Raw genomic sequence first — 25,216 nt, 5'->3', positions numbered from 1 at the left:
CATTTGGGACAAATTGAGTAAATGAAAGCCATGACACCAATAAGAGAACATGCTTCACAATGGCTATTGTGCCGCTTCTATAATTGCTTTTTTAACAAGCTGCAGCGAGAGGCCATTTTTTCATATCTATGCAATTTTGCAATGCACTCAGAACAATAAAAATGCCAGCCTCTATTAAATGGGGGAAAAGGCCAGTCCTACCAGTGCCACATGTTTGTCCCAAGTACCTCTGTCCATCACGCCGAATGCCGGAGACACACAGATGGCAGCGCTTTGTATTAATCATGATTGGCATTTTGAGAAGGAACCACAGACAGGGGGCTGAAAGGAATACTTCACTGGGAGGAACTGTGTGAGAATAACACTTTCCCAGCCTCGACACCATCCTAAACCTTTTCTCTGTGTGAAAAAAAAAAAAAGGTTTTCATGGCTTTCTAAATTGATCTATATAAACCATATATCAGATACAACAAAGTACCAAAAGTAATTTCCTCCAGGTTATTTGTCCATTTGTGTTTGGCTTATTGAATGGAACAATATTCTATTTGTGATAAAGGATGCAAATGGACAGACTGGACACTCCCACACACACACGTCTAAAGATCCTCTGTTGGGTTGATGTGATTTACTACGCCTCCGAGTTAGGCTCACTCAGAACGTCTCCTCACAAAATGAAACCCAGACAAGCACACCAAGGAGGACGCTCGACCCAAAACGCTCCAAACAGCAGGTGGCAGCATTGTCCCAGCATTCTTTACCAATGCACACTATATGATACTGTCACAGCTGTGAAGCAGTTTCTGACATACTTCACAGGGAAGGCTTCAGCAAACACCGCGGCATTTCCAGTGTCAATACGTCCATGAAACCTGCTTTGAGAAACGTAGTAACAAAAAGGCAATTTTAAGCACTCTACTGCACTTGTGTCAACAAAACAAGAAGGCTGGAGTGTATTTCTGCAACAACAAAAAAAGGGGGGAAAAATACAAATATTACTTACTCTGAATGATTTATTTATGTTAACATAAGAGCCAGCAGGATTACATGGACATTAATGATTTAGTTCTTGATATGTAACTAGTGCGTCCTACTTGCACAACCACTAAGTAAAAAGCGACTGCTGATGATACTTTCCAGGGAAGCCAATGGGGTATTTATGTTCAATAAAAATACCACACAATTTTAATCAGAGAAAAAGAACCAAACAGCAAAAGAAAAAAAAAATACAATCAAATTATGATTTAATAATATTAGCAGAAAAAAGCTGTTCAAACCAATCTTGTCAAAAAGTAATTGCCCCATTCCACAGGCAAGAGCCATAAACCCATTTAAATGGTTGTACCAACCTTACTGGCAACAAAAGCTTGCACTAACTGGCAAAGAGTCCGTTACATTGCTGAGGAGGAATTTTGGCCCGTTTTCTTTAAAGAATTATTTCACCCAAAGTGGCTGAATTTGGTGAGCGATCACTGATTTTTTTAAGCCATCACAGCCACCTTGCTGGTCTGCACAATGCACTTCTGTTTAAATGGGGCATATCATGCTTTTAAGTTCTTCCTTTTAACATTTAATCCATTCAGTTATCAATAGAAAGTGGAACTGCAATGTTTTGGTCTGAATTCCTCGACCAAAAACAGGCCCCTATTTTACCTCTGTTCTGAGGTGCGTCCGAGAGCAACTCATTTTGGTACTCTCTCTTTAAATGCAAAGGAGGCACTTCACATTCCACAGATCATCAAGATATATCTGACAAATATGAGATGGGTTGTTTTTGGTTAGCAGCGGTTTATGTCTACAAACTCTCCCTAGTCTTTTTTAAGAAAAGCAATCTTAAAGCTAGAGTCTGCGATTTTTCCGGGAGTTTCCCCAAGTCCCCTTTTGAATAACTCTTCCGCTCTTCAGGGGGTTTGTGTGGAAATATTGCCTCAAATCCAATCTGGTCTTATTTCTTTCTACTGAGACCTTCCTCCTCTTCTCATAAACATGAACGCGGTTCGCTGTGACTCTCAGCTATGTTCAAAGTCTACGGTGAGAGCAGCGGAGCTACGATGAACGGCTAACCGCTAACCTCGCTGCTAAGCTAACCGGATACATAAACACTGGAAGTGTACATGAGCAGCTAGCAAGCAGAAACTCAGAAGGAAAGAGCACACACACTGGCGTTACGTGAGCACGTCAGAATGATTGACATGTGGGACAACCAATAGATAAGGTTATGGATAAGGTGATACCCCTGGAACTTGAGGGAGAGGGGTGAGAGCAGGAACAAAACTCTGACAAATCCATGCCCTTCGGTCCAAACAGCAAAGATTGGTTATAGTTTTTACAGGCCTGCAGCTCCCACAGAGAAATATTTTTAACCTCCTTTTTGTGAATACATAATGTATTAACTACGTTCAGGATGGAAAGACGATTTTACCCAATATAACAAAAAGTGTTGCTGAACAGGATTACGAACTATAGCTTTGACTGAGTCAAGTGGTGTCTGACATGGTTTAGACATTGCTCTAGGTTCTTACGCAACCTCCTGAACACAATACAATACACTGAGAGTAAATATGGCAGCCTGCCACTCCTGGTAAGGTTTGAAACTGTTTTCTCTACTGGCAGATAATGGCTCTCACTCTGGTTCAGCAAAAGCCTTCCAAATTACTTTTAAATCTTTCCATGTGATAGATCTCGATGAGTTTCTTGATAAATTAAACTTGTTTGTTAAATTTCTTTAGAATATGGCATGATGTGTTTAATTTTTTTTAAATATTTTACCATACTTCATGTACCCAGACAAGTCCCATTTAAGTGATTTCTTGATTTTAAATTGGTTTGGATAGCTTTTCCTTCCCTTGATGAATGAAATCATTGGAAAACTGCATTTTGCATTTACTCAGGCCAAAAGATCTCCAGAACATCGTTTGGCCTACTTCATGTTGTTAGACAGGTACTGTTTCAGTGATTTCTTGATTTTAGGCAAGCAGTAACTTACCTGAGTGTGGCTAGTGAAACATAATTAAGCTTTACCAAGTATAAGCTTAATTCATGATTTAACATGGTTAACCTTTTATAATATCAAAATGTATTTAACAATATGAAACAATAAAGAAAACGACTAAAAATGAAAGCAAAAACCATGCAATAAAAAACAGTAAGCGGGCTGATACTTTTTCACAGCACTGTACATATACTCAGAGTTCCAACCCATAGTCTTGTCTGTTGTTTCTTTAACTGAATCCACTGAAGCACAAGACAAAAAATAGAGAGATCTTAAAAAATTCATGAGACATGTTAAGAAAAAAGGGGGAAAAAAGCTCTGGAGTGACCCATAGAGGTCATTCTGAGACCTTCTGCATGTGAAATTTGTGTGTGCAAGCAAAGCGCAAGTTCGTTTGTGAGCCACGTTTGACAGGCAGCCACAGTGTAAAAGATGGCATCCCATAGAGAGGCTGGCTGTCAGTCCACACAGTGTTATTAATCTACATATCTGTCCACACTCGCACAGAGATGTGCCATCTTTCACCATCAAGCCCCTCTCTCTACCTCAGGTTATTCTCAGCATGCTCCCAATGCCAGCCATTGATTTCTGGCTCGGTTTTCACATTTTACTGTGTCTTGCCCTGTGACATCTACTAATCTTGCTAATTCCAATCTGATATCAGATAATAGACACTGCGAGGTGTTTTCAACGAGCTTATATTTCACCTTAGACCTCTGTGCCAGCATTTGCCTCCGCGGGTGGCCCTCCCGTTCCTTCCCCCCACTTTTATTTATGTAACTTGCAGCGTGTTCATGCTGTGCTTCTGTTTCATGTGGATTATATCACAGCACAGCTCATTGCACACACAAACACAGTTGATCTGTGACACGCTTTTTTTTATTAGAATTTCCTCTTATTTTCTGAGGTTTCATATATTGGCATATATTCTTAGACACTCAATGAATCCCATGATTTATGCCCTTTAAATGATTTAAACTGTCTTTTCATATGGTGAAATGATTATACACCATTTGACTTCAGTTAATTAAAAAAAAACATATAACCCCATTAGTAATTATTTAAATGCTGCTTTCAAAGTTGTTTTTGCTTCTTTTATAATCTTGCCTGAATATTTGACCACTCTTCTCATCAGAAATGGTAGAGTTTTCTTTAATAGGAGGATTTTGAAACCCTAATATTGGCCAATTTTCTTTGTTTCAAAACCACCTCTGATGGGTTTAATGAGTCAATGTCCCGACTCATGCTGAACATTACATTTGTACAGGTTTTGATCATTTGACCTAAATTGTTAGATGAAAAGAAAATTGATTTGGATGTTCAGAATAACCCAAGACCCACCCAGATATAAGCCCGTTACGGACTGAAAGAAGGAACGAGTGTCGCTGGTGAAAGAGAAGCAAATTTAAAATCCAAATTGACTGAGAGGCTGTTGACCAAAAAACAGGTTTCGTTAAACAAGAAAGTGACACTAACATAAATGAGGGCTGAATTATTCCCTACTTATTGGTTTGCTACAATAAAGAACACTAAAATTAAGTTTCATATTGTAATTAATCAAATGTTTTACTTTTAACCAGAAATCACCCTGCGCCTTCAAAAAATGTTGTTGCAGTGTCCAAAATGGCATTGAGTTAAATTTTTCTTAGTATCAGTATCAAGCTTAAAATTTTACTATCGTGACAACCCTATTAAGCACAGTGGTGGATGCATAATGCTGAGGGTTCCTGTTAGCTGGAAATTAAGGAACATTTATTCAAATATTAATGAGGATATGAGTAGATATTTGAGCCTGTATGTCTAAATTTGACTCTGAGATCAGAGAAAATCACATTTATGTTTTTAAAAACCCTTGAGTCCCCAAATTATTCGAAGATATAAATTGATGTGTTTGACAGATAATTGTAATGCAATCTATAGTGAAGCCTAGATTTAAGTTAAAATAAAATTTTTATACAAATAAAAACAGACCTGTGCAGACAGAGATGCTGCTCCTCTGAGCAATATGGCTTTCTCTACCTCATTTTCTCCATTTTATGTTGGTCGATTTGTCAAATCCAACTGCTTTATACAAACAGGCAATCCCAGTAAAATGCTGACAGATGAGTATATATTAATATCAAATAGATGATGTAGCACAGTAAATTTGGCTGGAGAAAATTCACTCAAGTTGAAGAAAATTCACTCAGAAGGATAACATTTGATCCCTCTCAAAAATGTTCTTCAGTTTGAGTAAATTGTACTCAAATACATTTCCAGTGAGTAAAATGACCAGTATGGCAAGAACACATAACACTAAGCAAATCAAAGAAATTATGTAAATGAGGTACATTCAAACATTTTGATGCTGTGACAATTATTCAATTGTCACAGCAGACGTTTTATCAGTATGTTACACATTTGTTAATCCATTCTAATATATTAATATATCTCCTTTGATCGCTAGGATCGCATTTGTGTGTGTTTTTTGTTTTGTTTGTTTTTGTGCTTGTTTGTTTCTTGTACCATCAACCAATCACAGCTCTTAGAAGACAGCCTCACACCTAGCAACGGGGTCAACCAACATCTCCTCACTGAGATAAAAAGTTCTGTCATTTCCTTACTCACAGTCGCTCTCAGCAACTATCTGAATCATGGCAGGAGTTTTCAGGTTAAGTTAGGAGCTCTCTGATAAGACTCTTTGTGAACACGGGCACGGGTCTTTTAGGTTGAAAGGCCTCCTTGCTCCTTGATTCAATTCGGGACTCTGACTGGACTGCTGTAGCGTTCTTAATACAGCTCACTTTCAGAATATAGTGTGATTTCATTATTACAATTTTCTTCCTTTAGTCCATAAGGGTCAAGAAGGTGGCAAAGTAATTACATGTAGCTGTTGTGTATGGAAGAGAGAGAGCAGGGAGGCCCTATAATAACCTCCGGTCCTCCAACTGTAAATAATTCTTCAAGGAACAGTGAAGAACATCTAAACACCTTAATGGGAGATCTAGCGAAAGGAATGAGTTTACCCCCGGAGAAGCATGAATGACAGCTGCAGAGTAAAAATACATTCCTAAAATTAAGAATAAAATAAAAATCCCCCTCCCCCAGATTGATGACACCAACTCAGAACCCAGCTACAGACAGGGTACAGTAAAATACAACAGTGTGTTTTCAAAGAAGGAAGCTCCTTCTGTGTTCTAAAGCATCTTACGGTGCCCGTCTCACGCAGCTGACAGTGTGGGTTTCCAGCTCACTTTTCCTCTGCTCCGTGGTATCTTGACATCTGAGCGTTTGCTATGATTAATCCCTCCTATGAGCTACGTTGAACCACACCTAACCTTTACAGTGCAGGCAGAACAAAATCATTTCATTCCCTTCCTCTGAGAGAGGTTGTCTCAAGGACTGACTGTTCCCAAGCTGGAAAGCTGCGCCAAGGCCTTTTGTGAATGGATTAGTTACTATTAAGCTGCGGGGCCTGATAAATTAGGATTTCTAAAGATTATTACAAAATACTTATGCCCTTCTAATGCCGGTGATTGAATTTTTGAATCATCCTGAAATACCGCTGTGGATTAGAGGGAAGGTATCTCGCAGAGAGAAATGACTTATTATGCTTTGTTAGACAGCATAAACTGTATTGGCAGCCTTCAAGTGACTGCGATATCCTGTCCGGAGGATCGAGAGGTACAGGTTCTCCAAAGAAAACAAGTACGTCTGTGATCTTCAAAAACTTCCTGCAACTTTAGGGCTTCCAGAGAAATGGATGGTGAATCGGATTTTAATTGTCTACTAACGCCATCCAGTGTAAGGATCTAATTATCTTTGGCCCATCGTTTTGGAGAAGCCTATAATTGTTTCAACATTACACATCCAAAGGGGCTGAAGCTGCAGAATAGCCAGATAATGGCTTCTTAAACAAGTTTGCCTGAAAAAAAAACATTCTTTAAAAAATAAAATAAGGACCAAGCTTCATCCTGTATGCATTTCCCCGAAGAGGAGCAAGGTATCAGAGAGCGAGAGATTACCCAGCAAAAACACATTCCATTAGTTTATACATGCTGGAAAAATCTTTCTGTAAATACATATGAGTGTAAAACGCTCCCCCTAACCAGTAATGCCGCCTGGCATGCTCAGCATTAAACGAACTGGAGTAGAAAACAAACAGATCCATGCAGACACAGAGCATTAGTAACAAGCTCACCCTTTTCACCGTCCTTGGTCTCATCCTTGGTTGTGGATTTTGTTGACGGAGGTGTGCTGTCTGTAAATAAACAATGAGAGTTGGTGCTTCAGTGATGTGGGACTGATGCATCTCTACCCACAAAGAGCAACAAGATGCAACTCTTTTGTCAGGTCTTGTCGATATAAACTGTCAAGTGAGTTGAAATGGGTGAATAAAACTTATCCTCCTACCCCTGCATCTGAAATGATAAAACATTTTTTTCCCCCTTGACTCAGAGCACTTTATTTTGTTTTGCGTTCTTCACAGACTCCACTATTCAAAATCTAAACTCTGTGTGTTGTTTTCAGATATACTGTATATCTGCAAAGAGTGATAAAAGTATCAGGATCAGAGGCGAACCTTGTCTATGTTTTTCGCTCTCTGTGTCGAGATGGCAAAGCTGTGTATGGAAATCTTTAAAAGGCTTCAAGATTTTGTAAATCGATACTGAAGCAGATCCTGTTTAAATGTCTATGGGGAAATCAGAATACATGTATTGCAAAGGCACCATTTCTTTTCTTTTTGGAAATAAAGTTTGACTTCTTCGAAAAACAAACATATGCCAACCAAGTGAAAGATTAAATACATCCAAAAAAATAAAAATAAATTTAGGCACCAAAAAAATACAAAAGAAATCCTATATACAACATATGTATGTTTTAAAGTCTATTACAATAATAACAACCATGAATGTAATTTAATTCACTTATCTACATAGTCCCAAATTATTGGAAGAAGATCTTTTGCAAAATAGAAAACACCGCTTTGCAAACTAGTTAGCACTTTATGCAACAAACAAGCTACAAGAACTACATGATCAGAGTGAATTAAACTGTACTGCGCTGACGATGGGTTCCTAAAATCTCTTAGTTTCCATTTCCCCAAACTCCCTGGGGTTCCCTATCCTCACAGAAGAGATCGCTGCTAAAAAAAAAAAAAACGTGGACGCAGCAAAAGTCACAAATGTAACAATTTTAACAATACAAACATTTATACAATGTTGAATCTAGATGTTAGCAGAAAACAGCATCGGCACACGTGCAATATCTCTGCAAACGGTTAATCTTAACATCCCTGTTGTTGTGATATTAGTTAACTGTCAAGCTTTAATTATGAATTATAAAGCAAGCAAACCAAGTAAGTCGAGGATGTATTTAGGTGGAAGTGAACAAATCTGGGGGCTTAAGACTGACGGTAATCATCAACATGGCACGTTCGGGGGTAATAGGAGAGAGAATGCTCATCATAACACCAATCCATGATGTTATTGGGTGGTGCAAATTGCATGGGTACACAAAAACTGTAACTTCACAATCACAGCATAAAGGTTATACAACTAGCTGTAGACCCAGGTGGCTCAACAGATGTATTTCTTATGCTTATGCAGGCTGTTTGAGCTTTAACATTTTGTGGAAAACTTGGAAAAACTATATTGATCCTCAGATATATATTGATGGTTACAACCATCTATTAATATGATGTTAGCATAATAATAGAAGGTTGTAAGATAGTATTTAATTATAAGTACTGTTGGTTTTCTAAAATAGTGCCCTACACAGAAGGTCAAATTTGTTGCAAAACTGCATGAACAGAAAATTGGAATCTGCAGGGGAAGCTATGGTTTCCTTTGTTTTCAGTCTCTTTGGGGGTTTAGAAAAGTTTAAAGGTTCAGCAATTTTATTGGCACAGTAGAAATTGACTTTTAGAGCAATCATGTGTGGACAGATGTAGCAAAAAAAAAAAAAAAAAAAAAATCTCAATCTGTCCTGGACAGATTGAGAGGAGATTTACCTGTTGCTGAACAGCACGAGTAAGACATGTCGCTGCAGCAGAAGGACTTGCTGTATTCAACGTGGCATTATTTATTTTGGAGTTGGTGGATTTATTAAATAAAGTAGTTGAAAAATTTGCATACATGTTAAAGTATTCACTATAGCATTATTAGGCAACCAATAATTTACTCAGCCGAAATTTTTGTGAAGAATGTATAAATGGTGGAAAAAAATTAAGCTCTCACTCTTTCATTCAAATCTTTATTGTGCTGCCCTGTTACCACTATGGTAGTAAAATTATTTTGTGAAATATACTTAAGAAAACAATGGAAAAAAAAAAAGGTTAAAAGGTTCATCTTGTCCTTGGCGATAATTTAAAACAGGAATACAATATTCCTGTTTTTTCACAGTAGCAGTTATTTCACAGTGTAAAAGGAATTAATAAAGGATGTTAAATGACTAACTAAGCAGAGATTCACATTCTGTTTATACCTAGCAATCCTACATGAATTAAAAGTTAAAATAATAAATAATAACTTTTTGCTCTTTTGGACAACAACAGTATTCCATCCATCCATTTTTGGACCCGCTTAATCCCTCATGGGGTCGCGGGAACAGTATTCATAATCTATAAATAAATATTGCCGCTGATATAGAGTAAAAAGATGAGTTTCGTAAAAAAAAAAAAAAAAAAATCAAAGAAGGAAATTCAAAAGGAGGAAATACTGTCAAACATCTGTTTAGCTAGTAAACTTATATTAAACTGTTCTAACTTTATTTAACAGCTGGTTTAGATTACACTGAAGTTGGCCTCTGGTTTGTAGCTTCCAAATGTAGCATTAAATTAGAAAAACAGATTGTTTAGAACTAACAGATCAAATATATATATATATATATATATATATATATATATATATATATATATATATATATATATATATATATATATATATAAGTAATATCAAAGATCTATGAAATGAAGATGTCTTTTATCAGAAAGGCTCAACACGATGTTAAATCACAATAAATCCAGAGGCAAACTGACTACATTTGATTCTGACTTCCTGCCCCCTAATAAAGACGAACATAGTAGTTTTAAACCATTTACAAGTTTTTGGTGAAAAAAAAAAAATCACTATCCCATTATATTTATTTTCCAGGGCTTTTAATGTGGACTCAGGATCTAAATTCCATTCAATCCTGTTGATTTATTTAACACCAACTAACAAATGTTAGCTTAATGCACTTTATAAGACAACTGGACCAATTTAATTCCATTTATATAGAAATATACAAAGACAGAGTCATACAAAAGCAGAGATAGGACTCAATGATACTGGCTAATCTGCATCTAAATGTAAATTAATGTTGTCTATTTCAATTTATAATGCCAATTGGTCAAGTTATATATAAGGAGGTTCAGCCAATGAGTCAATTATTTTGCAAGAATCCCTCATCCTGAGCAAGCATTTGATGGCTTGAGGTAAAGTTAATAATTCAATCCAATCAAAATTAATGTCTTATTAAATCATCATTAAATTAAACAAAGAAATAAAAAAAGAACAATTTGCCAATGAATGCATTATGGTTTTATTTAGATTTAAAAGAGGCCCATACTCTAAAAGAGAGTTTTGATACCAACACTCTCTCTTGGCTGCCTGAGTTAGGCATGCCTCTGAGGAAACTGTAGAGCTCTTTCCTGTGATTTTGTTACCTGCCTGGAAAAAAAAAAACAAACATAAAAAGGGAGATTCCAGAGGGAGAGGAGGGAAGAACGTGAGGCTTTGAGACCATCTCCAGACCAGTGTGTGAGCCAAAAGCCTCATTCCATGTTAGCATAAAAGTCATTTGAAGCTTTGAGTTGGTTCCAGGCAGACTGATTCAAACTCTGGCTGATGGAGTGGAATAAAAGGCCGGTTCTTGGCACCCGCGAAGAGGGAAATCAAACAAGGCCAAACTGGATCAGGACAGGAATGGTATGATAATACAAGAGAGCTAGGAATTATCAGGAATTGTTTCAGCTGGCTTTTTACGGTCTAGTGGTATGTTATTATAGAGTATGCAGTGTAAAACAGCTGGTGAGGAGCTCTTTCGACATAATGTACCCTGTCTGGGCAAAAAAAAAAAAAAAAAAAAAAAATCTCAAATGCATTTGGTCTGGGCCAGATCTTTATGATGCAGCCATTACATGCGTGCAGTTTCACTTTGAAATATCACATTTTACAGTGCACTTATAAAACAGCTCTTTTATGTTTGCCCCAAAATGGACTCCCTTTGAAAACACAGATGCGTGTAATTGGCAAATCATGGGAGTGACTTTGGGAGGAAAAACATTTTGATAGCACCCCGAGCTCTACGTTTACTGTAATGTGGCCACTTTCTCCGACAGACAGTAAAACTAATGGTGTTCTCTGCTGAGTCGGGTTCACGTGTGTCAGGAGATGTTTAAGAGCATCGGTCAAATTTGGATCTTTTCTCTTACAAGAGAAAGCGTCATCAGGTGCAACGTACCCCAAGAGAGCAAACAGCTGCAGGCGGGAAGCTGCTTTTCATAGAAATAAATCTTTTCAGCAGTGACAACAAAACTTGAAGCTAAACTGTTGTGCAGCTATTGTTTAACCACACACACACACACACACGCATGCGATTCCATGAGGCATTTTGTTTGTGCCATTGTTTATTCAGGACATCAGAGCAGGGATGAATGTCAATAGTTTATCCAGATAAGCAACATCTGGGAGTTTCAGGCTACGTGCCACACGATGCGGTGGAGATAAAAGCATCATGCGCTGACAGTTGTGTTTGTACTATCATCTGGCTTATGCAGCGGAGGGATGTCAATCCGCAGTTTCTTTGTCACCCGCTTTAGGTGGTCTAAAAGGCATTGTGGTCGTAAGCCGGATGAAGGGAATGTTGTCGGGGAATTAGCTCTGGATAACAGTTCTCGTAGTGTAACGCACCTGACATGAAGTATTTTTATACCAGTATGAGTCAGGCCAGGGATTCGGCTTGTCAGCAGATGCATAAACATTCAATTTCGTCTCTGCCGCATAAAACCCGGCAAATCACTGTCACAAGCCAAAGCCACGGCGCTCACTCACCCTCTGTCTGCTTTAATGGAGGTGTTAAGGTGAAAAGGCAACCATGAAATATTCTGTCACTCACCTCCCTTCAGCTGCTCCTCCGTAACCTCGATGTCATTGTCTGGAAGAGGAGGGAAATAAGTGTGTTAAAGCAGGCTGTTGTATAATGTACAATGCAACCTGTCACCGGCAAATTGATTACACCGTTAGAGCACAGTATTTCAGTACTGTCCAGCGTGTCTACTTCGTGTCTTCTCAACAAAAAGCCGACAAACGTTCATCTGAGGTTTATGGTTGGAAGTATTGACACACCGTGCTGTGAAAAAGTGTTTGCCCACCCGCAGCTTTCTTCTGTTTTTGCATTTATTTTGTCACACTGATACGTTTCAGTTCATCAAATTCATTTTAAAATCAGACATAGATAACCCGAGTAAACACAAAAACACCGTTTTCAAAGACCATTTCATTTATTAGGGGGAAATAAAGCTATCCGAGGGGTGAAGACACGGGAGGCTGCGTTAAAACACGAGAAAAGAGGTTTCTACCACCGAAACCACAGATGGATCAAAACAATAATAAAATTATTGGAATTTTGTTGTGTCTCTGCTCTGTCTTCTGTAATCCCCAGTCGGTCGAGGCAGATGACCGTTCATACTGAGCCTGGTTCTGGTTCTGCTGGAGGTTTTTCCTTCCCGCTAATGGGTGGTTTTTCTTTCCACTGTCGCTTCATGCTTGCTCAGTATGAGGGATTGCTGCAAAGCCATGGAAAATGCAGACGACTCTCCCTGTGGCTCTACGCTTCTCCAGGAGTGAATGCTGCTTGTCGGGACTTTGAAGCAATCAACTGGTTCCCTTATATAGGAAATTTTTGACCAATCTGTATAATCTGACTGATTTTGACTTTGTAAATATTGCCTCGAGATGACATGCTTCATGAATTGGCGCTATATAAATAAAATTGAATTGAATTGATTTGAAAGGTATTGAAAGATTAGTTTAATCCAAGATACTCCAACCAGTTAAAGCCCTACACAAATTCAATTTAAGTGTCTAAAACCTGAAAAGTCCAACTGTTTCCACATCACATTTGAGTGCAAAGATCCAAAATCCAAAGTGCCCGTGATAGCTCAGCTCAGGTTCCCATCGGCCGTCTGTACAGCCTCTTGTTACGGCAAAGCACTGAGCACGGTGGTACGTGTTTAAGAGGGAGATTATTTTCAATTAACTCTGTTCTGGAAGACTCAGCATGAATGACACAAAACCTTCTATTTCCTGAAATTACAAGAACTGCAGACTGGCCTGGACAATTGTGCCTTTTAAAAATGATTCCCCACCCCACCCCCCCTCCTTTGATTCCCTCTACCTCTGCTGTGAGAGACAGACTTTGAGGTGGGTTAAAGGTGTCTCTGGATGAATAAGTTGAGTTGCACCGCGGGAGACGAGAAGCAGTCTTTGGGAGGTGCATCTAGACGTACCGCAGAGTGAGAGATGGAGCTCCTGGTTCTTTCTCAAATACATTCCTACACTCAGATCTTAAGCAGCACAGCATCCCTCAGGGTGTGTTGTGTCATGCCACAACAGTTTGCGTGCTTGCTTTCTCTGAGCACACTTCATATGAGCAAAGTACGTACTATTCCTGAGGGAGTTTTAATATATATATATATAAATATATATAAATATATATATATATATATATATATATATATATATATATATATATATATATATATATATGAAGCTGGATATGACTCAGGAAAATGATTGCACTGTGGTTAACAAGCAAAAGAGTGTGTTCGCTTTGATGAAAGGCTGTTGTCATCTGTTCTGTGGAAGTGCAACCATCAGAGCTCCCAGCGGATTCTGCGACAGGCTTTTCTTTTGTATAACACTGAATAAAAGGGTACAGTGCATTAATCTAGCCCTGTTCTGGGAAACAAAGGAAGGCCCACTGATACAGTAACAAGAGTGCAAGAATGGAAACAGAGGGCGCTTCAACTACTGCCAAATACTATAGCATGGTTCCAGCAGCCAAACACTCGTCCAGGCAGAAAATGAATGTCCCTTGGTCACGAATAACCGTATGCGACGCCTTTGCCTTGTCCCCTGTTTATTCTTGTTTCACCATCAATCATTCCAGCAAAGTTACTTTCACAGCCGGGGACAAATGTGTTAAAACTGACAGAATCTGTACGGCTTCGGTGTCGGTAGAACTTTTCATCAGACATTTTTCTGGTATACTAAAGCTGAATATTAAACTTTCTTTAAATATCAAGGGAATAGGATTAGGATCTGAGGAGTTTTCTCACCAGTGCTTCAGTGTTTTGGTCATTGAGCTCATTGATTATCACTCTTAAGTGAGATGTTGCTCCATCATGCTGGAAAAAGCATGATGGAGCAAAGCTTCCTCGATTGTTAGTAAATGCTACTTTTAAAGGGTGTTTCTTAATCAACTCTTTATGGCAGTGTTTTTTTTTTTGGAGACAACTCCATTTAGGAGGATACTTCACTGTCAGCATGACAGAACTCATGACAACATTCACCTTTTCTTCTCTGAAAATTATTTACACTACAAAATTTCTATAATTGGCTTCACTGGAGATAAATAACTTTACCCCAGTTCTTTGTAGGTCAATCCTGGTACTTACTAATTATCTCAGGTAGGTTTAATGTTATACGAACAAAAAAGTAGGGTATCTATTGCCCTTCTTGACACTTGGCCAACATCCAAAGGTTTCAACTTTACTGTGTGCAAGTCATTCACACCTGCCTGCAGCCAATCCTGAACAAGCTCTGCACTGGTGCTTGCTTAGCTGAATCCTCTTTAGATGTTCTTACTCATGTTGAATTTTCTTACAATATCCTGAAGCAGCTTCTTGAAGTTTTTGATAAATCGAGGTCAATACATGCTGTGCGAGAACAGAGAAGTTGAATCCTTTCTCCCAGGGCTGCAACAACAAAATTACATCACTGGGTTCTTGCTGCCCTGGTTGGAGAGTTGCTGCTTTTTCCTGTCAGAAATCAAGAAGCTTTATGTCGTTATGTGTTACCATAATGACATTTTTGATGGGCCAGACACCGGCTCAGGATGCACATAATTACACATCAGGTTTATTGCAGACACAAGAGATAATCTTAGAATTAAGTGAATAAATAATAAATAAATAAACAGTTGATTGCAATGACACAGCAACATTCCCTGAGGGGCATATAGTCCTTAGCAGCTAATGGACTCGTTTCAAGTCAAAAAGTCAGACAGCAGTCTACAATATTGTGCAATAAATTTGAACTTTTTTTTTTAAGTATGAGTTTTTGATTTGATGTTCATGAATCTTTTCCCTGATGGAAGTGGGACAAGCAGTGCATCGCCCAGGTGGGATCTGTGGCAATACGTCTGGGCCTTTTCTGCACTCGTGCAGCATGTCTAGGGCCTGTAGACCAGGGGCTCCCAAACCTTTCAGCCTGTGACTCCCAGAATAACAATACAGAGACTGGAGACACCATTTTGTCAAGCAGGATTTTTTTATTTGTGTGTAAATTATGAGAACAAGGTTGCAAAATTAGGAGAATATTTTTGTAAGAACTCTTACAAAAAAGTGAAGCCGACCCCCGTGTTAAAATGAGGAATGTGGGGTATCTTAAATCTTAAATTAAAGCAAGAGTTCTGCTGAAAATCAACAACAGGGATTATATTTCTCCAATTTTAGCTTCCCTTGAACGGCTTTCCATTAAATCAAGAATACAATTTAAAATTCTCCTTCTCAAGTATAAAGTCCTTAATAATCAAGCTCCATCATATATCAGAGCTCTGATTACCCCGTATGTTCCTAACAGAGCACTTCGCTCTCAGACTGCAGGTCTGCTGGTGGTTCCTAGAGTCTCTAAAAGTAGAATGGGAGGCAGATCCTTTAGCTATCAGGCTCCTCTCCTGTGGAACCAACTCCCAGTTTTGGTCCTTGAGGCAGACACCCTGTCTATATTTAAGACCTGGATTAAAACTTTCCTTTTTGGACAACGCTTATAGTCATAGTGGCTTAGGTTATCATTAGCTACCTCTATAGTTATGCTGCTATAGGCTTAGGCTGCTGGAGGACATCAACAATTATCTCTCACTCTGCTGAGTTCTCCTACTGTTCTCCAATTTGTATTGTTTGTTGTTATTTAAACTTTTTTAATTTTATGTTCTCTCTGTCTTTCTTCCCTTCATAGTAGGAACACTTGGTCTGGCGCTTTGTTAGCTGTGACATCATCCAGTGGGGCAGATCATCTGCATTATCATATATCATTGAAAGGATGCCTTAGATATGAAACTTTTACACCAATCTGTCTGTATGATTTGAATTTAACGTGTTGTGAATGACATGTTGAGATGAATTTAATTGAAATTGAGCCTTCTTTACCCGGTGGGAGGTATTCCAGGGAAAATTATTTTTCTTGTGTCATGTCTGACCAATATGGCTTGATTGTTCAGATATTTAAAGGGGAGGGGCCTACTGGACTTCTCAGAAGATCTGAATCAGATTTTTGTAAAATATTTAATATCCTGGCCAGATAAAACTTTTTCTCTGGAAATTGTAATAATGAAATATTGAAATTATGCTAGCAGGTCATTCTGTTGCTGAGCAAAATCACAGAGCAAATAAGGTTTTTGGGATTTAACTTTCAATAACATTGCAATTAATTGAATTTTATCTGATCACTCTAAATAGCAACCCAGACTCAAGAAAAAAAGAGCATGTATACTGAAACAGGACAGTTTAAAACAAAAACAAGAAATAAAACTGAGTTTCAACATATTAAATGCAATTGTCTATATCTTTTCCTCCAATCCATTTGGGCAATAAATGAATGTGATTATAAAAGCAGAAACTATTATTAGAAAAGAAATTAGGAAAAGTCTCCTTTGTGCCCAGGCACGTCAGGTTCAGCAGGAGACTGTTAACAACTCATTCGGTTAAGTCAGACGTGTCAAATATCAGAGAAACATCTAAACCATGCAGTATTTGGCCCCAGTAAAAACTGACTTTGGATACAAATGCTCAACCCACTGATTATTAATTTAGAGCCTGGAAGTTACTTTAAATATTACCCTACAAAGTGGGACATACCTTAAATGATCAAAGAATTATGAATGGTTATGGATTCTGTATATGTCAACATAATACTAGAACAAGTATCTTAATGACTGAAAATTATCCTGAATACGCTGCAATATAAAACATTAAACAAAGAAATACAGCCCCTTAAGTATTCATACTTTATAACAAAATACACCGAGGTAAGTGGCACAGATTTGTACGTGTTTTGTATTTTTCCCGTTCTTGGTGATTATTCTTTTGTTTCATTTGTCACAGATGTTGTAATTTTCCACTTGTGGTGGCTTCATAACCATGGGATATTTTGTACTGATCACATGTTAATTTGTACGCCCCACCGATATGTTTTGTATCCGCTTCAACAAGGGATAGTTTAAAAGACTTTTCTATTTTCCACTTGCAGATCTGCCAGCAGGAGGTCCCCTAGAGTAATTATGTTTCCATTCGTGAGCCATAACATGTCAGAAATACACTCAATAGTGATATACAAAGTTTTAGAATACTTAACTTCACAAAAATAGACTCTTATGTCATAGTTGGGTACAAAATAGATGTTTATAGGTGAAATCGGAGTAGGGTTAGACGAAATGGCAATTCCTTAGTACAACATGGGGACAAGTCTTTTTTTGGTCACTGTTGATATGATTGTTGTTGTTTCCCTGAACAATGCTGCCATTTTTGTCTACTTATGGTTAGATCAGATATGCTTTATAGTGAAATTAGGTCAATATAGCAACAGAAGCAATTCTATCACAATTCTCATCTCAAATTACAAGGCAACCAGACCCACGAATGTTTGCCAAAGCTGCCATAACATGACACACAAACAAAAAAGCATATTGTTGCTGTGACTAAACGAAAAATGTTGACTAATTAAATGGGTGTGGATGCTTTTGCAAGGTACTGTACTTTTTGTGACAGTAACCTATTTTTAAAGGAGAAAATTAGCATATTTGCCAGCAAAGCACATACCTTTACATTTCATGTTTCCACCATAAAACTGTGCATTTGAAAGGCTCTCCCCCTCCACCCATCCCAAGAAAGTGTAAAGAAAAATGCAAAAACAGAGATAAAGCTCATTCTAAGGTGCAAGACAGAATTACTATTACATAAGAATTTTAAAAGTTCAAAATGTAGCAAGAAACATGACTTACACATAATATTACATTGCACATTTATAGAAGTCTGTTATATTAAATTAAACATCAAATATTCCTTCCCTATAAAAGGATTTACTATAAATGACAATTTTCTTCGGTAATGTTACAACTCGGATTGAAAACTCTTACAAGTAATGGTTCAAACTGTTTATGTTAAAACTGAGCTGTACTACAGCCAAGCAAGGCCAGTAAGTAACCGTGTCAGCACAGCGGTAAAATGCTGATAGGCAAAAATTCAGGGTGTACATGTCTGATTTATGCACAAACATGAATATTTTTCACTGATACCGAGCTGAAGCTGAATCCTCGTGCTGCCACAGCTGAGCCTGTGCTTTCTCACAATCACATCACTAACACACCATGGTTTCCTCATTTCCCGAACCTGAGGAGTAGCTTTGTGGAACCAACACAGGCTTCATTTTCACCCCTGACAGGGTTCCCATAGCCCTTCATACCCTCCCTCAACAAATTACATGTGTGTGATAAAAGCATGCACATACCATAGCTTTACTTCTTCCAAACCAGGAGGAGAGCTGTGGCACTTTTGCAGTAAGTGTGTGCGTGTGCTGAAATGCTAAGAATATGGAGTGTATTAAGAACCATGTAAATAAATGTCAATTGGAAAGTCGGTGAAACAGTCGGAGAGAATGCAGCAGCCTCGGCAGATCTGTGGGCTGTGTTAATATTGTCAGCACCGTGGCTGATTGAGGAGAAGAGGAGATGGAGCCCAGCTTGTGGGCAGCCACCCGGATCATATTAGGAGAGGAGTGTACCCAGAATCAATTTCTACATGCTTTTTACTCTCTACAACCACAGCTGCCTGACTGCCTCCATACTCGCAAATAACACGAGCCGAAACAAGCATGTGGTCAGACATGACAATCAGAGGCAGAATATGATCACATCATTGAATAAATTAACTGAGAGGTGTGTGCACAGCGCCGTTCCAAGTTTTCACACACCCATTGAACTTTTTTATTCTTCTGTTTTTAGGATTGTGGGGTTACACAACCAAGAACATGAGATTTTATTGGGATTTTATGGGATGGAAAAGCACAAAGTAGCAAGATTACTAAAGCGTAAGGGAAAAAAATGATATAGTATTCAAAACTTTTGACAGAAAATGTATTAAAAAATGTGGTATTCTTTAGAACTGACCCCAGTTTGATAGCCTCAAATAAAATGCAAAGCAGTCAACAACCTTCAAAGGTCACCTAAATGGTTAATAAATTCCTCCATGTGTGCCATTTAACCTCAATATAAATCCAGCTGTTCTGTGTGGGCCTCATAAGTTGGTTAGAGAACATTAGTTAAACATACAATAGTATAAAGACAGAGGAACACAGCAGACAGGAAGGGGGACGCTTTGAAAACAAAAATCCCAAGTTTTGAATGTCTAATAATTTATTATATAAAGCACAGTTCACTCTATAGTCTCAAAATGAAAGAGCACAACACAACTGCAAGCCGCCCACAATATTGCCGTCAATCTAAACTTGCAAGCTAATCTTCTTCCCACCGAGCAGTTTAAAGTATGACGCCGCGTACATGCTTGTAAAAACTGAGCTCTGTGCGTACCCGTCCATGGACTCATGTCCATCTTGTGGAGGCCTTGAGACATAAATAGCTCAGAATGCAATCTGCCGATATTAAGAAAGGCTAATCTTACTAAAGTTAACCGCAAACACCTACAGACGTATAATAATTTACTACACGCCGTGACCTTCTTCGGGGGGGCAGGGGTGATTTTGTTGGTGGGCCGGGACGCCCCCCTTTTAACATGGTTGGGGAAACACTGGTCTTTCACATAAAATGGCAAGAAATTATGGTCAACATGACAAAATGTGGAAGGTGGTTTACGAGGCACCGTAAATCTAATGATGGCTGTGTGTTCATTGATTAAAAATACACAACCATGTTAACTATCGTGGTTCTGATCACATTTCTCCAAGTAGCACAAACACTGGCGGTTCCTTTAACAGGACCAGACTATGTTATTGTTATTACACCTTTATATATGCAGGTAGTTTCAGTGATACACAAGCTCTCATTTACCACCTGTTAGAGGTAACATTTGGTCATTATATCAGTGCTTATTGATATAAATAAATCCTCTAACTTGGCTAGGTTATGGGTAGTGATTGGTGCTATGCAGGTGAAAGATAGCGGCGGCGTGCACAAGCCTCTTTATGCGTTTGCACATTTCGGTCTTTGTGTGCTTGAGAGGCCTCGTGACTCTGAATCCATGGAGTGCTCCTTGAGGTGGTGATACATAAAAGACCTTTGTCTGCCTGTATCAGTACTCATTAAAAGAGCCCGCTCGAACACAACATACCAATGCAAAGCAGAACGTGCAGTCATTTGTTAGCATGTCAGTAGTGGGAAATCCAATACTCTACATGGTCTAACTACCTGTTTCCAGTGTGCGCCGTGGCTGGTGTGCACAATTATTATTGTCAGCAGAGGCTATTTTTCAGTTTCCTCCTTCTGCAGACAAGTAACCATATTTTGGCTCCCTCTCGTTGACAGCTTGTGGAGATTCACATTGTAATAAAGCAATTTCCTGTATGCAAATGTCCTGTTTACACATTCTTGCTCCAGTCATTGTCACTTGACAGATTGCTTGAATACGAGGAGAGCGGCTATACAATGAAAAACGGGAGCAGCAAGACTTCAAAATAAAAATCTATTTTGTCTGCTCTTAGCTCAAGCATTCCTGAAACTGATGAAACCGGGGAAGAGCCAGACTTTCAACATGACCCCCCACACATACAAATAATATAAAGAGCACAAAGGGGCACCAATCACTGCAGCTCTGCAGCAGCTTGCTGATGGAAGAGGCAATGGAGAAGCCCCTCCTTGATGCAATGGGAAAGAATGATAGAAAGTGGGGGAATACGGTAATGGGCAAGTGAACAAGGGGAGGCGTGAGTGAGAGTAAGGAGAGGAAGAGAGGAAAAAAAAAATGGCTGGTCGATATAACAGAGGGTTATTGAAAGCGAGCATGCTGCAGGAGACAGAATGATCTTAAGCCTCTGTGTGCGGCTTTCAGTGCTGCTGCAGGAGCCGTGCCACTGTCTTCCCCTGGCAGTGAGGATGATGAGATGTTCTGAAAGTGCTCAAGCACACCTGCAGAGCTAATTCACTGCCTCTGATTCACTACTGCTAGTCTGCACAGGCTAAATGCAAGTCTTTTCACACTACGGGGTTGTGCATTAGCTACAAGGTGCAATCATACCAATCAGAATTTCCTTTCTTTACGGCAAAACCTTTCCACGACCTCTGAAACACATTTACATGGAACAGCCGGGCTGGATCAGCCATATGAATTCACTCCCCTTCCATCAGGATACGGTCTACATTCACAAGATACTTAATTTCATGTGTCTGTTCCTCCTGACTGAATAAGTTGAAAGAGCTTTAGTTTTCATTGAAGACGTGGTAAATGCTTTGATCTTGCACACGAGGTGAAAGATTAGAACAGGTGTAGGTGAGAGTGGAGGAAAAATGTCTGGCTCACCGCTGACATTGATCCAGAGTGGAAGAGTCACACTTATTTATTCTCCCCTGCCCACACATGTTCGCAGGGCAGGGATGAGCGTGGCCCTCAACCCAGAGGGGCAAAGGGCAGATGATCCATGAGGCCTGTTATGGTGTTGGCTGCAAATATCAATTAAATGTCTTGACTTTTGCTTTCCAATTTACTGCGTTGTGCAAAAGTTTTAGTACTTCTCGAACTTTTCCAGATGTCTTCATGTTACAACCTCGTCTTTGCGTTCTTTTGGGAATATATATGATATAAATTAAAGCTTAATTGTGAATTGGAAATAGAAATTAAACATGCTTTTTCAAATAAAAATCTAAAAATGTCCTGTGCTTTTGTAGGCAAGTCTCTTTACTCTGATCCCCCAAAATAAAACCCAGTGCAAACAAATGGCTGCGTTATTCATCTTTATTTACTAATTAGATATCTTCCGAAGGCAATCAATTGCAATGGGTTCTATTAAGGATATCAAAGTAAAGGAAGATCACAGCTTTATATATATATATATACATATTTTTTTTGATTTTCTGATTATTTTAAGATTTTCTGATTTTAAGATTATATATCTATATATATATATATCTATATATATATATATATATATATATATATATATATATATATAGATATATATAGATATATATATATATTTTTTTTTTTTTTGTGTGAGGAAATAATCAGTGATGCAGCCAAAGGGGTATTAGTGCCTCTGGAGGAGCAGCAGAGATTTACAGCTTAGGTGGAAAAGTCTTAACAGGATAATTATTACCTGCGCACTCCATGAATTTAGCTTACAGGATGGTAAGAAGAAAGCCTTAATTAAAATACAGCCCTTATAATATACCATGAAAGCTTAATACAAACCATGTAAGGCACAGAGCAGGCCTGCTGAAGAAAGTGCTTTGATCATATGAGAACAAAATTTTACTTTTTGGCTTATATGCAAAGGATCGAAGCATAAACATGTGTTAGCAGGGACCAGCGAATGTCCAGATCTAGTTCCTATCAAGGATCTTCCTCAGTCTATTGTGACTGAGCTTGTGCTCAGAATAGGCAACATATATTTGTTTCTTGATGGACAAAGCTTGCACTGAAAGAGTTTTTCTTTGTACAAAATAAAGTAAACCAATGCTTTGCCCTCACGGTTATGGACCCCAGCCAAAAATACAGTGAAGTTTTATCGTTGTGATGTGACAAAGTGTGAAAAAGTTTAAGCAGTAGAAATACTTCTGCAGGGCAGGGTAATTGCTGACTCCCTCTTAGTCGAGCCAGGTTTTGATGGATTTACCAGTAAGTATATAAATAAACAAATTCTGATTGCCACGCACTCTTGGCGCCTGTCATTTTATTTTATCCCTGGCCCCCAGTTACAAAGAGATATGGAGCATTTATCCCCTGACTACACTTTTAAATGGCGAGAGAGATAACTGGAGAACAACAGCACCAGATTCTCATCTCAAAACACTAATATGATGAGACGGGCGCTGGGTGCAGGAGGGCAGGCAGGCATAATTAAGGTCTCTCCTCAGAATGTAATCTTTCAGGCAAGAGCCTGGGCGGAGGGGCGGGGGAGATGACAGGAGAGCAGGGAGAACAAAACACTCTCCATCTGGGAACAGCCAGATGAAGGCCTGAGAGCCGGTATTCCGCTGGGGAGGTGAAGAGGGAACAGTGAGGTAAATGGGAGGTAATGCTAGGCTGGTGAAGCCAGCCATCCTCTTTCAGCTCCCCAGCTATTCAGCTCAGTCCTCTGCGGAGCCCCCATCAGAGCTGGAGACCGCTCCCTGTCCCAGTAAAAAGATGATGGCATGAAAAGGGGCGAGTGACTCGAGAGAGGGACAGAAAAGAGAGTGGGAGTAGGAGATAATGGATGTTTGTTTATTCCACACGTAGAACCGTGGAGCAGTAACCAGGGATGATATGTTGCTATGCATATGTATCCCCGAATGTTTTTTAGCTCCTGCTGGAGAAATTCAAGTCATTATTACACTGAGAGGAAGCTGCCATTTACATCTCACCGAGATTTCTAAAGCTGTAGTAAAGACGTTCAACCGTTCTAATGGTATTTAAGCAGTGCGTAGTGAACTTGACATTTGATTTGACAACTTTCAGCACAGATCTTCATTGCGTTTCATGCGTTAACATTTGAAGACGTCACTCAAGTCTGACAGGCCTTTCAGCAGCTGTTTCCAGGGGGGGGGGGACAACACAGAAAGCAGATTCTCCCTGCCGCTGTGCTGATTATTTGCTATAAAGATATTCATTTCTTTCCAAATAGTATGTTACCACGGTAACCAGTACTTAATTTGTTTTGCTCAAAGCAAAAACAGGCAACAAAAGCAAAACAAAGGAAAATGTGGTACCGTATTTTTCGGACCATAAGGCGCACAAGATTATAAGGGGCAATAAATATTCTTCCCAAGAGTGTAAAATCACTCCACCCCTCCCCTGTACACCGCTCTCACAGAGAGAAAGAGAGAGAGAGAGAGAGAGAGAGAGAGACAGACAGAGACAGAGAGAGAGAGAGAGCTATCCGTCTCTTTCAGGGAGACAGAGTAGTTGGACTACACTGCCCTGTTTCTAACATTAGGCCAAAATAAATTTAACTTTCATATCAAATTAACTTACTGGGTTTATTGTTGCTAGCACGTACTCCGGGCGCGAGCTGCCTTACATGAATGCACTTCTAGTTTAGACATTACAGTCAGGCAGTCTTGTAGACAGCTCAGGGGTCCAATCAGGTAGTGACAGAGTGTACCGTAATGCTTCGAATATCCATTGAGTGGAGTGGCTTCCTTGCTAACCAGAGTCGTACTTACACTTTTTAACAGATTTTTGAGCACATCGTACCACATAAAAATCACTCAGTAAACACAACGGTAGTCATATGTAAGGCATACCAGATTATAAGGAGCACCATCAATTTTAGAGAAAATTTAAGGATTTTTAGTTTGCCTTATAGTCCGAAAAATAGGGTACTAGGGTAAGTGTCCGTACCTTGAAAGATGGCCATTTTCTTCTTGTAAATGGCAAAATCGTTCTCAAGGAAGACACAAAAAATGACCCGTGTGATCTGCAAAACAGTGAAAACAGACAAACAAATTAGTGATAATTGAGAAAACAGCTACAAAAACTTTCTTCTGAATTACATGGCAGGAAACTGGACAGATTCAGACGTTATAAAAGCGTGCAATCTTTAGCAGCAACATAAAAAGCTACTCTTTAAATAAAGATCTGAACAATAGCAGCAGGCAGATTTAATGAATCTGTGAAGGGAATGTATGTATTTCTAGGTTATTTTTTCATATAACCAAAGAAAAAAAATACTAATGTTAAGAAATGTTTTTTAATTGTAACTATTTTTGATAGACAAT

At 38.9% G+C, this 25,216-nt stretch overlaps 1 protein-coding gene across 1 annotated transcript in view; it reads right to left on the bottom strand.

The window, feature by feature from the left end:
* Positions 1–24,920, bottom strand: part of LOC105934718 (mono-ADP ribosylhydrolase 2) — a 63,675-nt gene extending 38,755 nt beyond the window's left edge. The window contains exons 1-3 of the mRNA XM_036128666.1: positions 24,840–24,920; positions 12,128–12,166; positions 7,170–7,229 (exon numbers count right to left, since the gene is read on the bottom strand). Of these exons, the coding sequence (XP_035984559.1) occupies positions 7,170–7,229; positions 12,128–12,166; positions 24,840–24,855 (115 nt within the window). The 5' untranslated portion in view covers positions 24,856–24,920. The remainder of the gene's footprint in view (positions 1–7,169; positions 7,230–12,127; positions 12,167–24,839) is intronic.
* Positions 24,921–25,216: the final 296 nt, after the last annotated feature.

The sequence above is a fragment of the Fundulus heteroclitus genome, unplaced genomic scaffold, assembly GCF_011125445.2.
Source record: "Fundulus heteroclitus isolate FHET01 unplaced genomic scaffold, MU-UCD_Fhet_4.1 scaffold_106, whole genome shotgun sequence".
In the NCBI taxonomy this organism is placed as follows: domain Eukaryota; kingdom Metazoa; phylum Chordata; class Actinopteri; order Cyprinodontiformes; family Fundulidae; genus Fundulus; species Fundulus heteroclitus.
The sequence above is the reverse complement of the archived record's forward strand: the minus strand, read 5'-3'. Positions and strand labels throughout refer to the sequence as shown.